Source organism: Pristis pectinata, chromosome 18 (genome assembly GCF_009764475.1).
Source record: "Pristis pectinata isolate sPriPec2 chromosome 18, sPriPec2.1.pri, whole genome shotgun sequence".
NCBI lineage: Eukaryota > Metazoa > Chordata > Chondrichthyes > Rhinopristiformes > Pristidae > Pristis > Pristis pectinata.
In genome coordinates, this window is record NC_067422.1 from 19251392 (window position 1) to 19272807 (window position 21416).

General features: G+C 38.9%; 1 protein-coding gene across 2 annotated transcripts in view; it reads right to left on the reverse strand.

The window, feature by feature from the left end:
• fasn (fatty acid synthase) overlaps positions 1 to 21416 on the reverse strand; it is a 66703-nt gene that overhangs the window by 13152 nt on the left and 32135 nt on the right. For both annotated transcript variants that reach the window (XM_052032668.1, XM_052032669.1), the window contains exons 23-36: positions 18756 to 19145; positions 17385 to 17549; positions 16110 to 16228; positions 13687 to 13841; positions 12572 to 12775; positions 10912 to 11062; positions 8922 to 9100; positions 8020 to 8139; positions 5623 to 5745; positions 5192 to 5415; positions 3459 to 3660; positions 2589 to 2740; positions 1671 to 1762; positions 539 to 690 (exon numbers count right to left, since the gene is read on the reverse strand). In XM_052032668.1, the coding sequence (XP_051888628.1) occupies positions 539 to 690; positions 1671 to 1762; positions 2589 to 2740; positions 3459 to 3660; positions 5192 to 5415; positions 5623 to 5745; positions 8020 to 8139; positions 8922 to 9100; positions 10912 to 11062; positions 12572 to 12775; positions 13687 to 13841; positions 16110 to 16228; positions 17385 to 17549; positions 18756 to 19145 (2428 nt within the window). The remainder of the gene's footprint in view (positions 1 to 538; positions 691 to 1670; positions 1763 to 2588; positions 2741 to 3458; positions 3661 to 5191; positions 5416 to 5622; positions 5746 to 8019; positions 8140 to 8921; positions 9101 to 10911; positions 11063 to 12571; positions 12776 to 13686; positions 13842 to 16109; positions 16229 to 17384; positions 17550 to 18755; positions 19146 to 21416) is intronic.

Genomic DNA, 21416 nt, shown 5'->3' on the forward strand with positions numbered 1-21416 from the left:
TGAGCTGAGAGAAAATATCAAATATTAACTTCTGTAAAGCTCTTTAACAATTTGCTGCCTTTAAGTGGAGTCCAGTTTAAATTGTTCTGTTGCAAAACTGGAGAGATTTTGCAATGTGAAAGCAAACCTCTAAAAAAAATACTTCCACTTTCAGAAGACAACAAACTAAGATTTCTGCCAACAAGCACTTGCAGGGGCTGCTGGTCACGTGTAGCATCATGTCACGCCAGTAAAATTCTATTATATAGGAGGCTCAGGAGAACAAAGAAGCTGGCGTAACTTTTTGCGGGTGAGGGGAATAAATAATTAACTGAGTGAGTGAATGTAGGACCTTCTTCAAACTCATTGGCAGGTTGAAGACCAGAAATTTGCACATTAATAATGGTGAACCAATGCAATTAAACTCTGTTTATTTCAGCAGCATATTCCAGGCTTATATATATGTTTAAATGCATAATTAATTCAAAACCAACTCACTTCAGAAAATCTTCCACAAGAAATAAAATTTGGTAATTTCCTTCCAACAATTACCACATACCTGCCAGTCCATCACGGCATCTCTGCTCACAGATACGTTCCATGGCAGAATTGGCAAAACCATAGTTACTTTGGCCAGCAACTCCATAGCCACAGCTCACAGAGGAGAAGACAACAAAATAATCTAGCGCTGAGCATTTCTCCCTACTGACCCTAAAAGAGATAAATGCAACTAAATATTAACTTAGGTTATAAGACAAACGTGGTTAAACTGGAAAGAGTGCAGGGAAGATTTACAAGAACTTTGCCAGGACTGGAGGGCCTGAGCTAGAGGGAAAGGTCAGCCAGGCTAGGTCTTTATTTCTTGGAACGTAGGAGAATGAGGGGTGATGTTACAGAAGTCTTTAAAATTACGAGAGGCTTGGATAAGGTGGACGGTAACAGTCTTTTCCTCAGGGTAAGGGAGTGTCCAGAACTAAGGGGCACAGGCTTAGGGTGAGGGGGGAAAGATTTAAAAAAGGACCCAAAGGGCAACTTCTTTTCCCTCCACTCACACAGAGGGCTGTGACTACATGGAATGAGCTGCCAGAGGAAGTGTTTGAGGCAGGTACAATAGTATCACTTAAGAAGCACTTGGATAGGTACATGGAGGGATATGGGCCGAATGCAGGAAATTGGGACTAACTGGGTGGGCAACATGGTCAGCATGGAGTGGTTGGGCTGAAGGGCCTGTATCCGTGCTGTATTGCTCTATGACTCTACAATTATAATTTAACTGTGTGAAAATCAGATTTAACAAAGTTAAAACAGGACAAAGTTCTTTGCAGGGATTACCGAGCCCATTGTGTATTTAAAAATCAAACATCGAATATTCCTAAATAAAGATTGTTGATTAGAATGAACGCTGCTGAAAGAAGATTGGATTTTGAGTGATTTGGTTTTTGAAGTTTTCAAACAACAAGATGTCATGTCAAACTAAAATGGCAATAGTCTGGCTCACATGGTCCTGTCGAAGCAAATGAATCACAAGAAGGTAACACAAGTGAAAGGATCAATCATACATTCAAAAGAGAATGCAAACTGGTTTTCAATAATATAGATGAACAGATTTTATTGCTCAAGTAAAATGTTCACTGCTTTTGCTTTTCTTCCCCCCTCCCCCCCCCACCTAAATACTTTCAACATTTACTTACCTGTCCAGGTGAATAGTGCCATCGTACTTTGGTTGATTAACAGCCTTGAAGAGATCAGGGGTCAAGTTTTCTAATAGGCCATCTTTTAAAACCTGCAGTAAAAATAATTCTTAATTGAGATTTCTTCAAATTTGAAGGCAGTTTTTAAGTGAAATATGCTACATTGCAAAGAATCTGTTCACCAGATATTACAGAACTGTAATCAATCAGATTTGAAATCAAGTGCAAATATCAGAATTTGATAGAACAGGGACATTTTGCCCAATCCGGATTAAGACCTGATCAAAATGAAGGAACGTTTCCAAATCCCGTAGCTCCCCATCCACTGATGCTGAAGGAGCGTCTTCATCAGAAGGACTGCAGCAGTTCAAGGTGGTGGCTCACCACCACCTTCAAGGCCAATAGATGTTGGCATTGCCATCAACATATCAAATGTCAGATCTGTCTGTGGGAAGTAGCTAAACTTTAAATATTTTAAAGTGGATTTTAGTCAGTGGGGTCATTTGCAGCCATAATACTTGGGGCTTCTCTTGAATGAAAATTAATCATGGCAAAGTACTTTTGGAAAGATTTAATGCAGTGGAAAGTCCGGATGAAACTGGTTAATTATTTCTGGGATTTCTCCTCTCCCTCACACCACCTTTTATTACAGGCAAGTCCAGCTGAAAATAGCAACCACCTTCACCTAATCCCTTCCAGCATACTATGGTACTTCTCACTTCCATGGTGGGGAGGGATGCAAAACATCTCCATTCACTTTAATGATGCAGTCAATGGAAAAACCCAGCCCAAATATCACTTATTGTCCAAAGGAAAAGCAAGTACAAATTCAGGCCTGTTGTGTCCAAGTGATTTCAATCCCAGACGTAGCAATGACTGGCTTTAAAATTTGCACAAACACTGAAATTCTGAACTCACCATGGCAAGGTGGAAGATGCCACCCACAGGGCCAAGACCAGAGGCTTCTGCAATGAGACGCTGTGTACCCTCTAAAGAGCAAACATCACTGGTGGAAACAAGGACCTCTATCCCCAGTTCCTTCCACTCACGCACCCGCTTAGCTTGGTACCCTGTAACAAAGCAGGGGATTTCAATGGAGGCAGCAGTGTGGATATGCAAAATGTGTTTAAACAACTGATGACAATTGCACTAAAAATCATTTAATCCTGCAAAGTTTTTGTGACCACAGCTTTGGAGAGGTTAAAAGTTCCCAACAGATAAATAATGGCAAGTAGCAAATTCACTTTCCCATTACTGGGAACAAACTATAGGAGACTAATTAGAGAAGGAACTTTACCCATTAACAACATAGATCACAAATCAGCGTGTTGACTGCTTGACCCAAGATGTCCGGTCATTACAGAATATGGTAATTATTTGTTCCAAAGATCAACACAGTATAAATTTATTTCTGCCTAATAGAAAACTGAAGCCATACAGAAGTCCTACAGGAGAGCAATAATTCTACAAAAAGATTAATGTTGATCAAAGTGAATGAAGATATTTTCAAAAATTACAGCTTGAAAGTAGGATTTTACTTTGGGTAAACTGGAGTTTTAAAAAGTTACAAATAGACAACCAAATTGTTTTAGTCAATCTGTATATTAAACCTCTCTCTTCCTCCAGCTACAGAAACATACATGCCATTGGTTTCATGCACGGCATCCTTTTCAGAATTCTTAAACTTAAGTATTGCACATGCAATTAACTACTTGGAAATCACTGCCTTATTATTCAGGCAAACACCCCAGCTATATTGACCTCAGTGAGATCACACAAATAACTTACCACTCCGTATTCCAGATCGGGATGTCAGCACCAGTTTCTGAGCACCCCTCTCAATCAGCCAATTTGCCAACTCCAAACCAAACCCTCCCAGACCTCCCGTGATGATGTAAGACTTTGTTGCTGGACATGCAGTACGGGGCACTGCAGCAATGGAGAGCTGATCGGAGTATGCAGAAGGGGATTTGCCTTCCTCTTCTCGAACCTGTTTGGAAAGACACCATTGCATTTGCTGAATCGATTACTCCGAACTGAATGGCCTTTTTAAGAGAGCAGTTAAAAGGCAACATTTCTGTGCATCTGGAAATCACATATAGGCTAGATGGGCAAGGAGGGTATATTTCCTTCCTCGAAGGAAATTAGTAAACTAAATGGGCTTTTATAACAATCCAGTCATTTCATGGTCACCCAAAATGGTCCTAGCTTGAATTTAAATATCCAGTTACAGTGACAAGATTTATGTCAGATCCCTAGATCAGTTGACAGCTGTTCACCTGAGTTCGTCAGATAGAGAAGAAAAAAAAAACTGCACTGAAATCATAGAACCATGGAAGGTTACTGCAAAAGGCAAGTTGATTCCCTGTGTACATGCCACCCATTTGTTGGAGCAGTCCAAAACTAATCTCACACTCACCTCTCTGCCCATTCTTCCTCTGATTTAAATATTTTCTCAGCATTTCCTTGGAGATTGCAATAACCTATCTCAGCCACTCCCCATGCAAAGCATTCCACTAAACTCTCAAGTAAAAAAACTCTCCCAATCTCTCTCCTCACTTGCTTAAGTAGCAGTTTAAAATGAATGATTCTTCCCCCAGAATTCCAACCAGAAGAAATATTGTCAACCTGATATGCTGACTGTTTCCTTTGCAGCACCTCATCGATGCTTATGTTCTTTTTTTTGAATATAATTTCCTTGTTTAATCTTACCAGAGGACTTTTTTGTTTCAAATGGTCCTCCCATTCTATTTGAAATAATTAGGTTCTTTGGTCTTTCCTTACAGCCATTGATTCTTCATCCTCTTATCATGTGTAAGCTTTAATAGTTAAGCATCATTAAGTGAAAGGCAGAAATATTCAGTGGCATTACTCCCTGCTGTTTCAGATGCCTTCCAATGAGAATTCACTATTACTTACAAAAGCTTGTGAGCACCTCCCAACTGAAACTACTCCAAGATTGGGATAGATATAAAAATTATCACTCCCATCAATTGGGAGCAATATCTATAAGCAAAACCTTAACCAGTTCATTTTATACATGGATCTTTTTTGTTGCAACACTGTTCTTTTGAGTCTTTATCCAAATTAAGATTAGCTACATTTCCCTTTTTGCAATGATTTAATTTAGTTCCTGAATTTATCTTACGTTTTTGCTACAGATATGTCAAAAGGCAATTATCACATGCTGCTTTAGAAAGCTGCAAAAGATACTCGTGTTCAGAACTTAATTCATTTGCTTCACAAACTTGTCTTCCTGGATTTGGTGCATAGATTTGTTTCACACCTAATACTTTAACATATAACTAGTCTCGTCATTTCTTAACTGGTTTGTTAGAGGGCAATTGGCAGAAGCACAATTCTGACTCAAATCTAGGGCAGGTTCAGAATATTTGACACTACAATGGCTTTTAAATCATTTCAACCACTTAAAGAGCAGCTCCTTCTCTAGTAATCTTAATTGCAGGCATCTTGCAGGAATGAAAAGTTACATTATGTGACAAAATGTTTTTCAACCTCACCTTCAAAACAACTTTTCCAATGTGTTTACCCTGCGCCATAAACCGGAAGGCAGATTCCACATCATCTCGATCGAACACAGTGGTCTTCAGAGGTTTGACCACCCCACTGTGAATTCCATCCTTCAAGAGCTGGGAAACTTCCTCCCACTCACTATTTCCTTCTTCAAACAGGGCATCAAGCAGGATTCCATGGAATGCAACATTCTTTAGGAAGACAGCCATACCTGAAAACAACACACGCTTGTCCTAATAGGATGTTTGAAAACTATACACAGAAAGAGAGTGCATGTTTTGGACATCACTTTGAGTCAATTCATCATGGATTTAAGTAACTTGAATTTGGATTTACAGAAAATGAGTTACTTTTTGTTGCAGATGAAACAAAAAATGGAAATGGTTTCTCCAGTTCCATTTCACGTCAGCATGCTCACCAAGTGGATTGTTATTAGAAAGGTCGTATTTGCCAATCTCAAGGAAGCGTCCATGCCGAGCCAGGCAACGGAGACTGGCCTGTAACTTCTCTTCAGCTAATGAATTCAGCACCAGATTGACTCCTGCAGGCAAATTGTATTACACAGTCAAATCAACCAGAAATGTTCTGGAAATTATTCTTTCTATTCAGTGAACACTTTGGTAAGGATACTAAAGAGCTCCCTGCAGCAGCTAATATCCTAAAATATGCAAGGCCACCTCAAACCAACCATGGTACAAACATGCACCATGGCATTAAACAGTAGACAAAAAGTTAGAGGTACAGCCATTATCCTCCTTATGCATTTTTTCCCCTCATCATCCAAATGTTGTTCAAGTGGCTTCAAGAGGTGGAAAGATTATTGTCATTAGTAGTAGGACACACCCATCTGAAGACACGAGACACTGCAAATGCTAGAATCTGGAGCAAAAAACAAACTGCTGGAAGAACTCAGTGGGTCAAGCAGCAGGACTGAGAGCGTAGATGGAAGATGTCCAGCATATAGAAATGAGAGGGAGGGGCAAGACAGAGGCTGGTAGATGATAGGTGGAACCAGATAAGGGAGGGATGATGGGCAGATAGAACCAGGTGACAGAGGGGATAGGAAAGGTGAACCAATCGAGAAGAAACCCAGGTATGTGGGTAATGGACACATGGAACCAAATGGAAGAGGGAAATGAGTCCTGGTAACAATGGGAGGGAGGTTAGGAGGAATGTAAAAAGTGAAAGGGAGAAAGAACCTAGGTGGTCTGGGAGAGTGGGAAAGGAACACAGGGAGACTGGGTTACTTAAAATTGGAAAATTCAAGTGTTCATACCATTGGGCTGCAGTCTACCCATGCAAATTACAAGTCGTTTTCCTAGTTTGCATTTAGCCTCACTGTAGCTATGGAGAAGGCAGAGAACAGGCAGATTGGTCTGGGAGTGGGAAAAGGAAGTTGAACTGACGTGCAACTGGAAGCTCAAGATGGCTGTTGCGGACAGAGTGCAGAGGCTCTGCAAAATGGCCACCTAGTCTTTGTTTGGTCTTATGGATGTAGAGTGTCATTCTTCTGATTGGCACTAACCTCAGCATTGATGAGACCACACCTGGACTACTGTATACAGTTTTGGCCTCTTCACCCAAGAAAGGATGTACTTGCCATTGAGGGGGTGCATGGAAGACTTGCTAGACTAGTTCCAAGGACGGCCGGTTTGGCCTATGAGGAGAGATTGAGTAAATTTGGGCTCTATTTTCTGGCGCTGAGACAGAGGGAGGTGATCTCTTTGAAACTCACAAAATTCGACAAGGTAGAAGCAGGAAGGATGATTTCCCTGTTTGAGGAGTTTAGAACTGGGGTCAGAATTCCAGAATAAGAGGTAGATTTGTACAAGGTCAAAAGGGAGGAGAAATGAATTCATTTAGGAGATGCAGATCTTTGGAATTCTCGCAGAAGTCAACATATAGATTCATTGATAACCAGACATTACGGGAAATCAAGGTATATGGGGAATAACACAGGAAGATGGAATCAAAGTAGTTCAGCCATGAATGGTGAAGCAGTCTTGAAGGGCCAACTCCTACTCCTAGTTCTTTTCTTCTGAATAAATGTAAAGCTGATCCAAAGTAGAATATCTTGAGAGTTGGTAGGATCCACAAACTGAAATTGTCCACAGGTCAATTCAATAGAGACAGGTTGTTACAGAACCTACTGGCAATAATCCACAAAAGTTCATAGTTTTAAAGTGAAGGCTTTAGATCGTATTAAATAAACCTGGAATTGTGCTTTAGAAGGAATTTAAGATCTACAATCGTAATTTGGCAACTGGTTATCCTGATATCTGATCCACCTCACACCTTCCTCTGAACTGCAAAAGGATGACATCATCACTTATTCCTGAAACTTATGTAAAGGGGCTAACTACGTCCAAAAGAATGAGTGCACTAAAATCAGGGACATTGAAGCTCTCTTTGCCCTGCCTCCTAAAAATTGCTTTTAGTGCATCATCTAGCAAGCAGACTGATTATAAACGACTCTCTAATGGAACCAAGCACTACTATTAGTAGCACAGATGACAGGTACTCAGTCTGGATCTAGGAAGCAGACAAACTACTGTAGAATATAATTAAACCCATCTATTAGAACCATGGGTAAAACAAAGATTATAGGATTCATAGTATATTTCCACAACTCCTTGGCTATTTAAAAGGCATTTGAAATGCCTGAAAAAGACTGCTGAAGCACTGGGTATGCTAATGACTTGAACCATCATTCCCTAATCTAGAGATGCTGGCAAGCTTTGTTAGCACAGAGAAACTGGAACGATGGACAACTTGTCTCACAATTATTCTAGTTAAACAATACAAAAGAACTTACCTTTACCACCAGTTACCCGTAGAACATGCTGCTCAAAGGTAGTATCTCTAGAATTTGCAAAGGACTCATCATTCAGCTGTGGAAATCGTTGCTGAAGGTAGGCGCGCTTCTCTGCAGAGCCTGTGTGGAGCAATTAGGGAGCTTATCAGTATTGCCTGATGGATAGGCTCCTTAGAGTAATAGACTTAAAGTCCCCAGAAATTTTTACCTATTCTATTTATGTGCAATCTCCATAATCAGAAAAATGTGTGCCTCCATATTTAATGTAGAATTATGGATATATTCAATTAATAAACACACAGATACATTTATTATAAAAACATTCATCAACGGCCAATATTAAACACAAGAAACATTTCAACTGATTTTGTTCCCACCTTCAGTACTGGTAAATCACAAATATAGCAAGCCAACACATTATAATCACACATTCAGACACCATTAAATTGCAATTAGTAAGATCTCTCGCAAGACGTGTTATGTCATGCTAATGTATGGATGCACTGAGCCAAGGATGCAATTTACATAGCAAATAGAGAGGCTAATTTAATTGAGATCCATAAAATTTTGAGATGCAGATTGAGAGTAAACAGGAAGGAATTACTAAATTGGCAGAGGGGTTGCTAACTGGGTGACATAATTAATTGGTAGAAGGCCTAGAAGAGAATCCAGGGGAAAAAAAAAACTGAAGAGTAGTGGGTCTAGAACTTAATGGCTGAAAGGGTAGTTGCGGCAGAAACCTTCACATTTAAAAAAGTACTGAGTGAGATCTGACGAACTGTGGTGTACAAGGCTGTCGACCAAGAAGTGAGAATGGAGGAACCTAAATAGTTCCAGTTTTGGCTGGCACAATGGGTTAAATGACTTCTGTGATCCATGATTTATCTTTTTATTTCACTTACCGACTGTGGCAAAGACACGGCATCCCATGCTGAGTGCGATAGAAATAGCAGCCTGTCCAACACCCCCAGACCCTGAATGGATAAGTACACTCTCGTTCTTCTTCATTCGACCTCTCACCACTAGTGCGTAGTATGCGGTAGCATAAACAACAGGGACTGAAGCAGCCTCTTCCAAAGTCCTAAACAGAGCAAAGTCTGAGGAGAATAGCCATGCAATTTTCCATGCACTAAAAACTATATAAACAAAACAGCTAAACTGACATCCAGTTATTCTAATGTTTTGAGCACCTCTGGTTAACAATCAGGTGTGCAAATGTACACCTATAACACAGATAAAACAGCATAAATAGAAATCACAATCATGTATGAAAATGTGGAATTGCCAGAATACATCATGGAGTAAATTTCCCAAATGTACTATTGGGTCACATGGACCAGTAAAACCCCTGTTCTACACTCTCAGCAAGGATAGCAAAGAATGTATATCTCAGTTGGTTTCAGTATCTACAGGATCAGGAAAAAAAAAGTTAATATGAACAGTTTTCTAGGCCAACGTTGATTCAATAATCCTAGCTGCTAAGCATCAGCCTTGTGTGAAGACAATGATTAGCAATCTTTCTGAGATCTTGCTCAAAGTAAAAAAAGAACACCCATTTGTGTGTGTGCGTGTGTGCTTAAGAGACTTTGAATGAGGACAAAATAGGTCTCAGTTATCAGGTATCTAGGTAGCCAGGAGACACTGGGCCAGCCTCAAACTTAAAAGGTTCTGCATTTGGACACAGGGGGCTGTTGCTGACAAACAGAATAATTTCTTTGTCACTACCTAGAAGAAAAAAAATCCAGAAACAGGTACAAATGTTTTTCAACAAGTTCCGGGAAATTCAAATTAGCTATATGCAGCGTCTATCATTCTAATCAGCACACAAAAATGCAGCACGTAAATCTAGGTTGACTGCGGTACTGAGGGTGTACTTCACTATCAGACATTGAGCTGAGGCACTGTTTGTTCTCTCTCAGGTGGATATAATTCTAAAGAAAAGGCAGGTAATTATTCCCAGGGTTTGGCTAATATTCATTTCCCAATCAACATTTCTAAAACAGATTATCTGGTTATGATGACGTTGTTTATGGAATTTCATTGTGTCCCAATTGGCTGACAGGTTTCCTACATTACCACAGTGACCATACTTAAAAATGTGCTCCAGTTTTGAAACTTTCTGCAAGAGTTGTGGAAATAGCTACATTCTCTAAATGTCCTTCTCTCTTTAATACAAAAGTGGAACTACTTGCATTACCAATTTGCTGTGCACTTATATCTTAAGACTAAGTTAACTATAGTGACTCTTAAGAGGATCTCAGGATCCAAACCTCAACCTGAATGCAAAATGCTCATTGGGGCTGTTTTATTAGTTTAGGCCACTAGATGGAGTACAATGTGGGGCAAACCACAGGTGACCCTGTCCTGTTATTCCAGCTGACAGAGACCAATCCCGTGAATAATAATCATGGTGAATGGAAATAAACTCTAATATTGAACTTGGTAAAAGAAAAATAAGGAACAGTGGAGATATCTATATAACATACTAATCCAAACACATTTGCTTTGCTACCTGTCATTGCATTATGAAAGTAATTCATGTGATGCAATGCATTTGGAATAACAAAGATTCAATAAAGAAGCCTCATAAATGGCTTTTCTACACACATTTTGCGATTCTAAATGTTTATCTTCAACTCCAATTATTTATTCACTTAGAATTTTCCTTTGAAAGTTTGTACAAATTATTCTCTTTGACTTTCTTTTATAAAATGTAGTCATTAAACTACTAGACTCTCTCTCTCTCTTACTAAATAGCATGATTTAAAGATTTTAGTGTTTAATGACCTTCCTTTCCAATACTTGATGAACCCAAAACAATGTATTATTAAACCAATAAAATTATGACCACGCCAGTGAGCTTTGTCTTCGAGAATTGGAATCCATTCGTACCAGTTTTCTGGAACTTCCCACAAAAATCGTGTGTCACAGTCTACAAATGTTGACAGTCCCTTAGCAGGGAGCAGTCCCATCACTCTCCTATCGCTGGGGTCACGCCCCGAAAATTCCATCCCCAACAGGCAGTGTTGTAGAGCCACATCACCTAGGAAACAAGACAAAAAGAGAGGAAAAAAAAATCGACAGTGTTTTATATCTGCAGATATTAGAAGACAGAACAGTACAACACAGAAACAGAGCCTTTGGCTCACCATATCTGTGCCAACCACAATACCAAATTAAACTAATCCCACCACCCTGTTCATGTGCTTGTCTAAATGTCTCTTAAATGTTGCCATCGTATCTGCTTCCATCACCTCCTTGGCAGCACATTTCAGGCACCTACCTCTCTCTGTGTGACAAAAACTTGCCTTGTAAATCTCCTTTAAACTTTCTCCCGCTCTCACCTTAAAGCTATGCCCCCTAGTATTTGACATTTCCACCCTTGGAAGAACACTGATTATCGACCCTATGCCTCTCAATTTTATAAACTTCTATCAGGTCACCCCTTAGCCAAAAAAAAGAGAATCAAAGTTCGTCCAACTTCTCCTTAAAGCCAACACTCTAATCCAGGCAACATCCCGGCGAACCTCTGCACCTTCAAAGCCTCCACATCCTTCCTGAACGTGGTGACTAGAACTGCAAACAATACTCCAAATGTGGCCTAACCGAAAGTTTTATATAGCTGCAACATGACTTCCCGAATTTTATATTCGATACCCCGATCAATGAAAGCAAGTATTCTATATCCCTTCTTTATCAGCTTGTGTTGCCACTTTTAGGGAGCTATGGACTTGCACCTCAACATCCCTCTGTACATCAATGCTCCTTAGGGGCCTGTCATTTTACTGTATAAATTCCCACCCAAAGTGCAACACCTCACTCATCCAGATTAAACTCCATCTTCCTGTATTTCCAACTGGTCTATATCCTGCTATTAATGGAAAATAAGTCAAGAGCTCAAGAAACAACTGTATTACTGAGAGCATGTGCTTTGGGACAAATAACCCTGAACATTCTTTCAAGACCTGGATCTAAATCTTCAGGGGCATACTTACACCCAGACACAAGGCAAATTTAAGCCAATCTCCCGTTAGGTTCAAGTGAAATGTTGGTTTTACATTATTCTAATTTTTTTAATTCTCATTTTGATATCAACAGTCCTAGCTTAGGTTAACATTATTCTTATATCTTACTCATTTCAACAGTAAATCTTCATGCACAGATCTAATCCTTGAAATACCTAGCCATTTGGTGTAAACAGAGGGCATTACACTTTCCAATGAAGTGCTTTAGTAGCATCCTATGATTTGCTCTGGTAATAATGGCAACAAAACTAGGGTGGTAACCCCAGAGGGAACTACACCTTGGAATAAAGCAACAGAATAAAAAGTAGCAGGTTCATTTAGTCCAAGGAGGACTTAAAGTTATTGTGGAAAAATATTTACATATTCCCCCTTCCTGCTGTTATGTTAAGCATTATATTCTCCATCATACAATTTGCCTTCACCACCACTGCCTTATAGAATGTTTGAGAAGAGGGGAAATTTGAAGTGCAAGGAGACTGAGCAATGCAATCACTTCAACGTTTTACAATTGAAATTAGACAGTTTACCGGGAATAGCATCAGGTGGGAGTTTGCCAGTTGCCAGCATGATATCACGGAAGTTGAGAGATGCATAATACACCTTGCACAGCTGAATATTAGGATCCTTGGAAGAGAAATGTTGCAGTGGTGATAAAATCCAACAGAGCGAGGAGAGGTCTCCTCGGGTCAGCACATTCACGTAGGCAAACTCTGTCTGTTCTTTATTTTGGTCTGCAAAGGGACAAAACAACATATAGTACACCAGTTTCTAATTAATTTAGAAATAAAAGTGTAATGCAGGAAGACAGGAGCATGTTTCTTGAAGAACTTGATATCATTTATGTTAAACATGCCTAGAAAGTGGACACATTTGCCCTAGTCTTGTGTGTAAATCTTACATAAAAGCTGTTTGGTTACACACAACAACAACAACAACAACAAGGTAGGTTGTGCAGCTACACACACTGAAGACTGGTATTCCTTCCCTTCTATACTGCTGTACCGCGGCTGCCATGGATAGCATTCTTTAAGGCTGTGACCCACTTCCCATGATTCCCAACAGCATGTGTAACCCTCTGCTAAAAACTTATCCTTTTTTTTAACAAAAAGTAATCTTCCCAATTTTTGGAGGTCTCCAGTTGGACATCAACACCAATGGCAGCACCTATTTAACACAGCAAGGATGAAATCTAATAGATCAGTCTTACAGGAAATTAAATTTTATTTTACCCTCATCTCTTTCCCCATCTACTCATTATTCCTGCAGTCAGAAAGTCTGATAGCAATCTTGCTATTGAAGCTCCTCCAGGAATATAATTGACATCAATCCAGCAACACTGAGGTAATGGATCATCTGCTTTTCTTTGCACTTGCATTGCATTTTCTATTTATTTTCTCACCCAAGCAGTTTTCCTTTCCCAGTACACTACTAACCAACAACATGCCACTGAAGCAAGACAGCCCCATGTCATTTGGGCTGTTCCATTCATGAATAAGTATCAAGTAAAGGTTCCAGTGACAGTTGTGCCGTATCAGGTGCTCCGTAAATGGCAAACTCAGCAACAGTCCATTCAAACTATAAAATCAAGTTTAACCTTTATAATAAGGTGTACCACGTGTTTTATCAATACCAAGAGCAATACCTTGTTGCACAAAAATGTGTCGGAAGCTGCCCCAGCGTCCATCGCGATAAACATTCATCACCAGGTCATTGCCCACAATGGTTTTCATGTCTCTTCCAGAAGGATCCAGTGATGGAACAGATGACGAGGAGATTAAATTTGTTACAAATACACACCTGGAGATCCGAAAAGTAAACATCTTTTAAAATTATCATCCCTGGAGCTTTATGCTACTGCACTGTTAAAAAAAAATGAAATGCCCAAGCTGGTTGCAGTTACAAACACAGCTTAGATGAACCCAAATTCCAGAAAATATTTCAAATACTTTCCTTTGATAGGTTGTATTTGAAGACTTTTTTTTGCAGATTCAATGCTAAGCTATTGCTCAATGTATTGGGAAAAAAAAACTAGGCATGGTGTAAAATGGATGCTTGATTTCACTGTTCATCTTAAATGAGACTTTGCCGATCAAATGCGTTATCAAGTATTCTGGAGAAGCTCAAATTTCTGAACACGTGCTACCTCAAATTTTGGATTTGAAGAGTTTGATATAAATTTGTTTTTTTTTTAAAAAAAACATTTAATGTCAGCTTCTGCCACCTCCTTCAGATATACAATTGTGTTTAGAATACTGTACTTACATTTATACCACCCCTCCGTAACTCCAATTTTTGGAGCACATACTCCGATTCTTCTTAATGGACTACTTATTGCCACTTTTGCATTGTAGCCTCTTCCTTCCCAACGCCTCCACCATGGTACTTTTTCACTACATATTCCCTCTGCAACTTCTGCTTCTATTCCAACACTTTCTCTGTCTGTCATGGGTTCGGACTCTCTGCTTGATAACTTTCAGCACCATCAGGTAAGGATTGCCTTCAGAGTTTCGTCTTTTGCTACTAAGCTTAAATTATACAATTCCTCAATACCACACACACACACACAAAAAATGGAAGAACAAATGACACCATGTATTTTCCTAATAAAGGCAACCTGAAGCAATGAAGCAGCACAGTCTACATTTCAAAAATGCCTCGGATGATGAACTGCTCTGGAAACAGTGCTATATAAATGCAAGGTTTCTTTGAAATAATGATCCACTCACTAAACATGTGCTGAAGTCTTGGTAAACGTCCCAATCATTCCTTCCTAGGTTACACTCCACAACCGCTTGTCTTTCCAACACCACTGGTCTCTTGTAGCTAAATAAGTCAACTGTTTTTATTTTTATTTGTAGAAGCTGAATGATTCTTGTGACAAAACACCATTCAAAGCACAGAACAATGGTATCATTGTGCCCTTGTCACATGTATTGAACAGAGGGTGCACTCATACTGTTCTTATATCTCACATATCTCTAGAACACAGTTCATTTGTTCTCAGAAAGCAGCATTCTGGATTACACCGACTAAATAATCTGGCAAATAATTCAGCTAAGAGACTCAATTTGTAATCACCAAGAGTGTATAGGAAACTCAAAGAATACTTTTTAAATGTAAAAATTATTGTTAAGTGAATATTGAAATTTATCTAAAGAATAAGCAACCTAACAATATGAGAGATATGACAATGTAATCTTCAAATTATCAACTATATTTACCATTACAAGCTTTGAATGATGCTTGCAAAAACCACAAATAGACAAGGGAGCACACAGATTACTGTGTCCTAACAGTTTGGGGGCTGGGCAAGTACTGTTGATTAATACAGAACAACTTCCTGTTACTCTAGAAGTGTTCAAAATCTAGCAGAGACTGACGATTTCACTTTCCTTCCCGCTACTGCAAGCCTTGCCCACAAAGTGTGCTTGGGGAATCACAACCATTGTCCACAGCTCAACATTAAATCTGTATTCTTGCTTAGTCCATAGGATGATCAAGAAGATGTAATAACATTGACATGCAGATCACATTAAGTTATAGCAGAGCACATTTCACAGATTCTGAACAAAAGGTTTAACTCATCCTGAACGTCGACATTTTGCTGTTGATACCCATTTGTTTCATTCCAATGTTTCCTCAAGATGCATAAATGTGCTCCAAAGTAATAAAAGCCAATAAATGTTTTCAGCTCAATGATTAGAATGTGTTTTTACAGAGAATAAAACATCACAGAATCTTGTTGAGTGGGAAAACAGCTCTTTTGAAAGAAACGTTTAAGTCAGTCTTACACTGTAGCCTTTCCCCACAAAACCCTGAAAATCAGTCCCAGCTGAGTAACACTGACTTTTGAAAGGTTATTTTTTGATTTGTTTGATGAACCCTTCAAGTTTAACTCATTTCAGTTTGGCAAATTTTTTTGCAATATTTTGTTATTGTCTTTAGCAGGCAGAAAAATACATGTAGAACACACCACGGATTATATGGAAATTGGCACAAGTGGGCATCAGGGGAAAGGTAGCATAGACTAGTTTCCCTTGCCTTTGATAACGGATAACAACTCACCGTATTCTATGCCCTTGAGGCTCCTGACGAAGGCAATTTACCATCCCAACAATTCCTGAATTGCCACAGTTAGAGACAGCAAGCCAGACAGGCTCCTCTGAAGATTGCTCTAAGGTAGTCTGAAAGAAAGTAAACTTTTAAAACCCAATATGTCCCACAGCAGGTAAATTTTTGACTTCAACATTTGATACCAGAATGATAATCCTGATGATTTATTCCACTAACCAACAACTTGCATTTATAGAAACCACAAAAATATGCAACAGTACTTCACAGAGGAATGCGCAGGCGTAAATGGAGCAGGTCAAAATTGTGATAGTGACTGCAAAGTGCATTTTGAATCAGGCTTTAAAAAGGATACAGGTAGCAAAAGGAAAGCTTTTTTTAGGTAGTGGAGGGGAGAATTTCAAAGCATGGGCTGAGAGTGCTAATTATTGGGCAATATTAATTTTGAACCACAATTTTTTGTGTTAAATATTTTATGAATCCATATATTGCATGTAAGATGGCTTAAAAGAAAATCTTTAGGATTAATGAGGTACATGCATATCATGATCAAGTTCAACTTCTACAAACTGAGATTTAAATGCAAACCAAACAAAATTCTATTGAAAGAGCTTTGATAGCTCATTTACCAGAAAGATTAAACCTTAGTTTAGGGAACTGAATAAAGCCAGGCCTCCACCAATATCATGGTTAAAATTAATAGAAAAAAAATAAGGTCATATAGACTGTGAGAACAATGCCCAAGGAAAAAGTTGTCTTCTGTGGAGAAAGGGACACATAGCAGGCAACATAACAGTTCACCATTGTGGTAAATAACTTCCTCTCTTTATGTGACTCGGGGAAGGTTAAATAGTCTACACAAGTAATGCTGCGAATTGCCTTGTAAGAGTTAAAGCTCACTTTAGGTACAATGTCTATGACATTTGCAGAGAAATGAGTGGGGGTAGGAGAACAAAAAGGACATTTTGTGAGAGGAGTGAGATCATAAGCTGTGATGATGGTGTCAACTGGAAGAGGACGGTAAAAAGTTAGTGAATAACAAAATGATCTAACCAAGGTGGTGCAAGTAAGAAAGAAATTCAAAACTACCAGGAAAGAGAAATTTGAATGCTTGAAATGAGAGCTACAAGGCCAGAATGACCAATTATCTGAAACTGTTGAATTCAATGTTGAGTCTGGAAGGTGAAAATGTGTCTCATCAGTGGATGAGATACAGTGTTCCTGTGCTGTGATAGTTGGTCACAAAATACTCAGAGGTATTTTACTCACTTTCAGAGGCTCAATCCAGCTAAAATCTGTGGAATGGGCTGAGATGAAAATAGGATTCTTTGGTTCTGTCTTTTTGCGACCCAAAAACATGACAGAGCCATAGAAAGATTTCTTCATGCTGATTATGTCCAGCGAGGCCTGGTTGAATACCTCTTCCCACTCACTCTAAAAACAAAAAGCAAAGACCTCATCAGTTTACAAAAAATGATAAGCTCACCCAAATCAATTACTAAGATTGGAGGACACATTACAAGGCCACACAGTGTTTCATTGAGTTTCAAACTAGCTGTCCAAGCATGGAGGTTGCCAAAAGAATCTAAACATTTCATCCTTTCAAATATAAATTGTCCTTTCTACATTGGAGTCCTAGCTAATTGTTACCTATTATTTCTATTAGTGAATTGGGCTTGACATGCTGTGTTAATTTTACAAGCCACTCAATTCACTCCTAGCCCACGTTTCCTGCTATTTTACAGTAGGCTCAAGTAAAATCTCTCCCACGATCCACATTTCCCTTTACACAGTCCCTTAGTGGAAATGAGTTTATTCACTCCAACCTGAAAGAGCACCAGTACTTCCACGAACTCAAGTTTAAAAGGCACTTGAGGAAGAATTTGTCATTTTTAGCAATACTGTATCCAAAAACAAATCTGCTTGTAATCACTGACCAAGGACACTGTTGTGACTTTGCTAAAATGACCCTTATCATGGCATCTCAAACATTTGATTTTGCTAAACATTTGATTTTGCATTTCACACAGCATCACAAAATATTAAATAAAATTAATACAGCAAGGTATAATCAGTTCATATTAGTAAATTTCAAGATCAAATCAACACATATTCTAATTGAATCTAAATGTATAAACTGAAAAGGAAGTGCCAAAATTATTATGCATAGCATTTTCCAATAAACCACATTAGTCAAAAACAAAATAAACACACAGAATATTATTTGTATATACAAAAAATCCAGTGTTAATGCTTAGTTAGGAGCATATTTCTAGAGACATTACCCATAAGTTCAAACCTTTAGGAGGATATTTGTTTATAAAAAAATACTGGTATTACAAGCCCAAAAAGCAATCATGAGCATAAATAAGCATACTAAATATATTGCTAAAACTAATGTTTCATCTCGTTCTTCACATAATATTGTGAAAGCACACAAAGGAAAATAGGGAATCTGCTTGCAAACACACCTGCAACATTAACTCTGTTTTGCTCTCCATAGATGCTGCCTGACCTGCTGAGTACTTTCAGCATTTTCTGTTTTAGATCATAACCTGGATCTGCAGTATTTTGCTGTTGGATCTACTATATGCACTCTTTAAAAGGAGAAGCATTATTCATTATGTCAAAATAACTCACCTGCGTTAAAAGCCCTTGTGATTGCTTGGGATCTTTTCCTGTAAGGAATGCAATTGTCTCTCCGAGGATTTCCCCTTTAAGAAGTGTGTGCAACAACAAAAATCCACCACCTTTGATAGTAGCTGCCATATTGGAGATAACAGTCTTTGGATCCTCAAAAAGAAATGCCGAACTGTTACAGACAACTAATTGAGCATTGGTCAGATTCGACGTGGCAGGATTCATGGGATCCCACTGATCAATGGAAACACCCATTTCCTGGAGTTGGTTCTGACTGGTTGACATGAGCTCAGAATTTAGATCAGTGGCAATGTAATCGAGATTGATGATTGGCTGATTGTTCAGTATTGGGACAATGTGAGAATACAAGTTTCCATTGCTTGCTGAAACCTAGAGGAACAGAGAAGAAAAATCAAGTCAAAATATCACTGATAAAAACATTAACTCATGAACAAATGAAAATGTCAAGGAAGGAAAACACAAACTGGCCCATCTAGGCTAGCTCTTAAAGTGGTGTCTCCATTGCAACTCTCACAGAAAAACAGCACGGTCATCTCCTGGGACAAGCAAAAAGCAGCAGGGTCAAAATCCAGACCAGTGTGGAGAAGTAGGAGGAAATAATGGAAAACTGCTCTGAGATCCTTTTAGGTACTTAAATAAATTCAGGAGACCACAATATCTCTAAACTAGAACTGGTACACCAATTTAAATAGCAGAGTTCGATAAACTAAGTATTTTAGTCATTTACTATATGCCCTTTTCCAGCTATGTTATTTATCATAGGCAAACCAGCAATGCCCAACTCTTAACACAATATCAGAGTCTGTAATGTTTCCATGGTGTCAACCAGTCCTGTCTGAGTAACATCACCAGAAATGATGCAACCTAACTCCATTTTGCAGTGCAAAGGGTCAATACTCGTAGAACAAAGTTTACAAAAATACAAATGCCCAAATATGCACTGATATATCTGTGTAAAGGTGATTGCTTTAAACTGACCACAGAAGTTGGTACAAGTTTCATATCATAGCTGGCTTCACAAACAAGCTCGTAGGTGCCTTTCCAGCTGACAGCATAGCTTAACATCGACCCCTTTGTTGATGCCAGTTGTTTATATGACAAGGGAAGGGGCCTAAAGAAATAATTGGTTGAGTCTGCCACTACGCCACCAAGTAGACATTCCTAGCTCCCAAAAAGACAAGTCTAGGAACTGTAATATACTGCAAGTTAGGAGCCCTGAAGAAAATTCTGAATTTGTTGCAAGACAAGCATTCAAATCTTGAAGAAATGTCACTTGATGGCCATTTTGGAAAGAGACTTCCCCGATATCACATCTCCCAAAGGGTGTTGATGCAACTACCTTGTGCAACTCTCCACCCATGTGCTACATTCGAGGTTAGTCTCACTGCCACCATGGTACTACTATAATGGATGGGAATTAAATACGTTTTGAAACTTAGAACATTGGGGCAAGAGTAGAAAATGCAGGCCCTTGAACAGTTTCCGTCATTCAATCTGATCATTAGCTTATCTGTACCTCACATCAATTTATCCGCCTCTTAACCTTTATGCTCAGCCCAACAGAAACCCTGATAGATGAGGAAGGAGGAAACTGCCAAGAAGAGGATAAGGGTGCTGCTTTGAGATTCCCTTTGATTTGATTCTTGCGTGCTTGAGCTGTGCAGATCACAAAAATTTCCCCCTAAATGTAGGGAGGTGTAATCTTTAATTTTAAAGCCAAAAATGACAGCAATCTTTGTGTCAAGAAAGATGCATTGCCATCTAATAGTCTGCAAACACATCTGGAATGTGGGCGCTACACTGTGTGAAGAAATAGGTGCGGATGTGATTTCAGTGAGCAATCTATGACACAAATAGCTATGTTTGATCAAGCAGTTTGAATTTGTAGAGCAAATAGTTGGAAATAGGTTTGAAGTCATACAATTCTGCGACAGGTACTGTATATCACTTACACGTTATCAATTTCTCAAAGAATTGTAAATAAAAAGGGCTTTTAGTCATATACCTTTATCCTACGCCTAGGGTTTTAACTAGTGGAAGAGGGGCAAGAAGGGTGTTAAAAATCAGTTGATTTGGCCTGCTTCCCAATGTTCCACCCAGAAAGCCCCTTGTATCTTGGCAGGTGCAGAATTTCAAAATTCCCACATTGATTTAAATTAATTAAATAAAACAATAAAAGGTCAATTTAGCTAAAGCCATTTAAACATGATCACCTTCAAATCACGTTGTAGGTTCCACTGTCACCTTGGAGTTTGCCAGATACAACTGTGACAGATGGCAGTTTCCTGTACTACCTAAAAATTTTAAAGCCCAATGGCCCAGTAATAGTTTAGTTAGCATTACTATCAGGTACCACTGCAGCACTTAATGTGGACATATGGCTTCAAATTATTTTGCATCAATATCTTAAGCACTCTAGTCCTCAACCATAGGGAACATTTGGACCTTGCTAGGAGAAGGTGGGAGCAAAAAGCTATCACAATCAAAACCAAATCAGTATGTACTAGCTAAAAACACAATACAGGAATTGACTTTTTTCCCCCTGCAAGAGAATGATTTAAAAATTTCACTGATAGACATACAGCCTTTATTTTACCTTAAAATCTGCACTCAGTTGCTTCTTGTTTAGTTAGGTAGGTA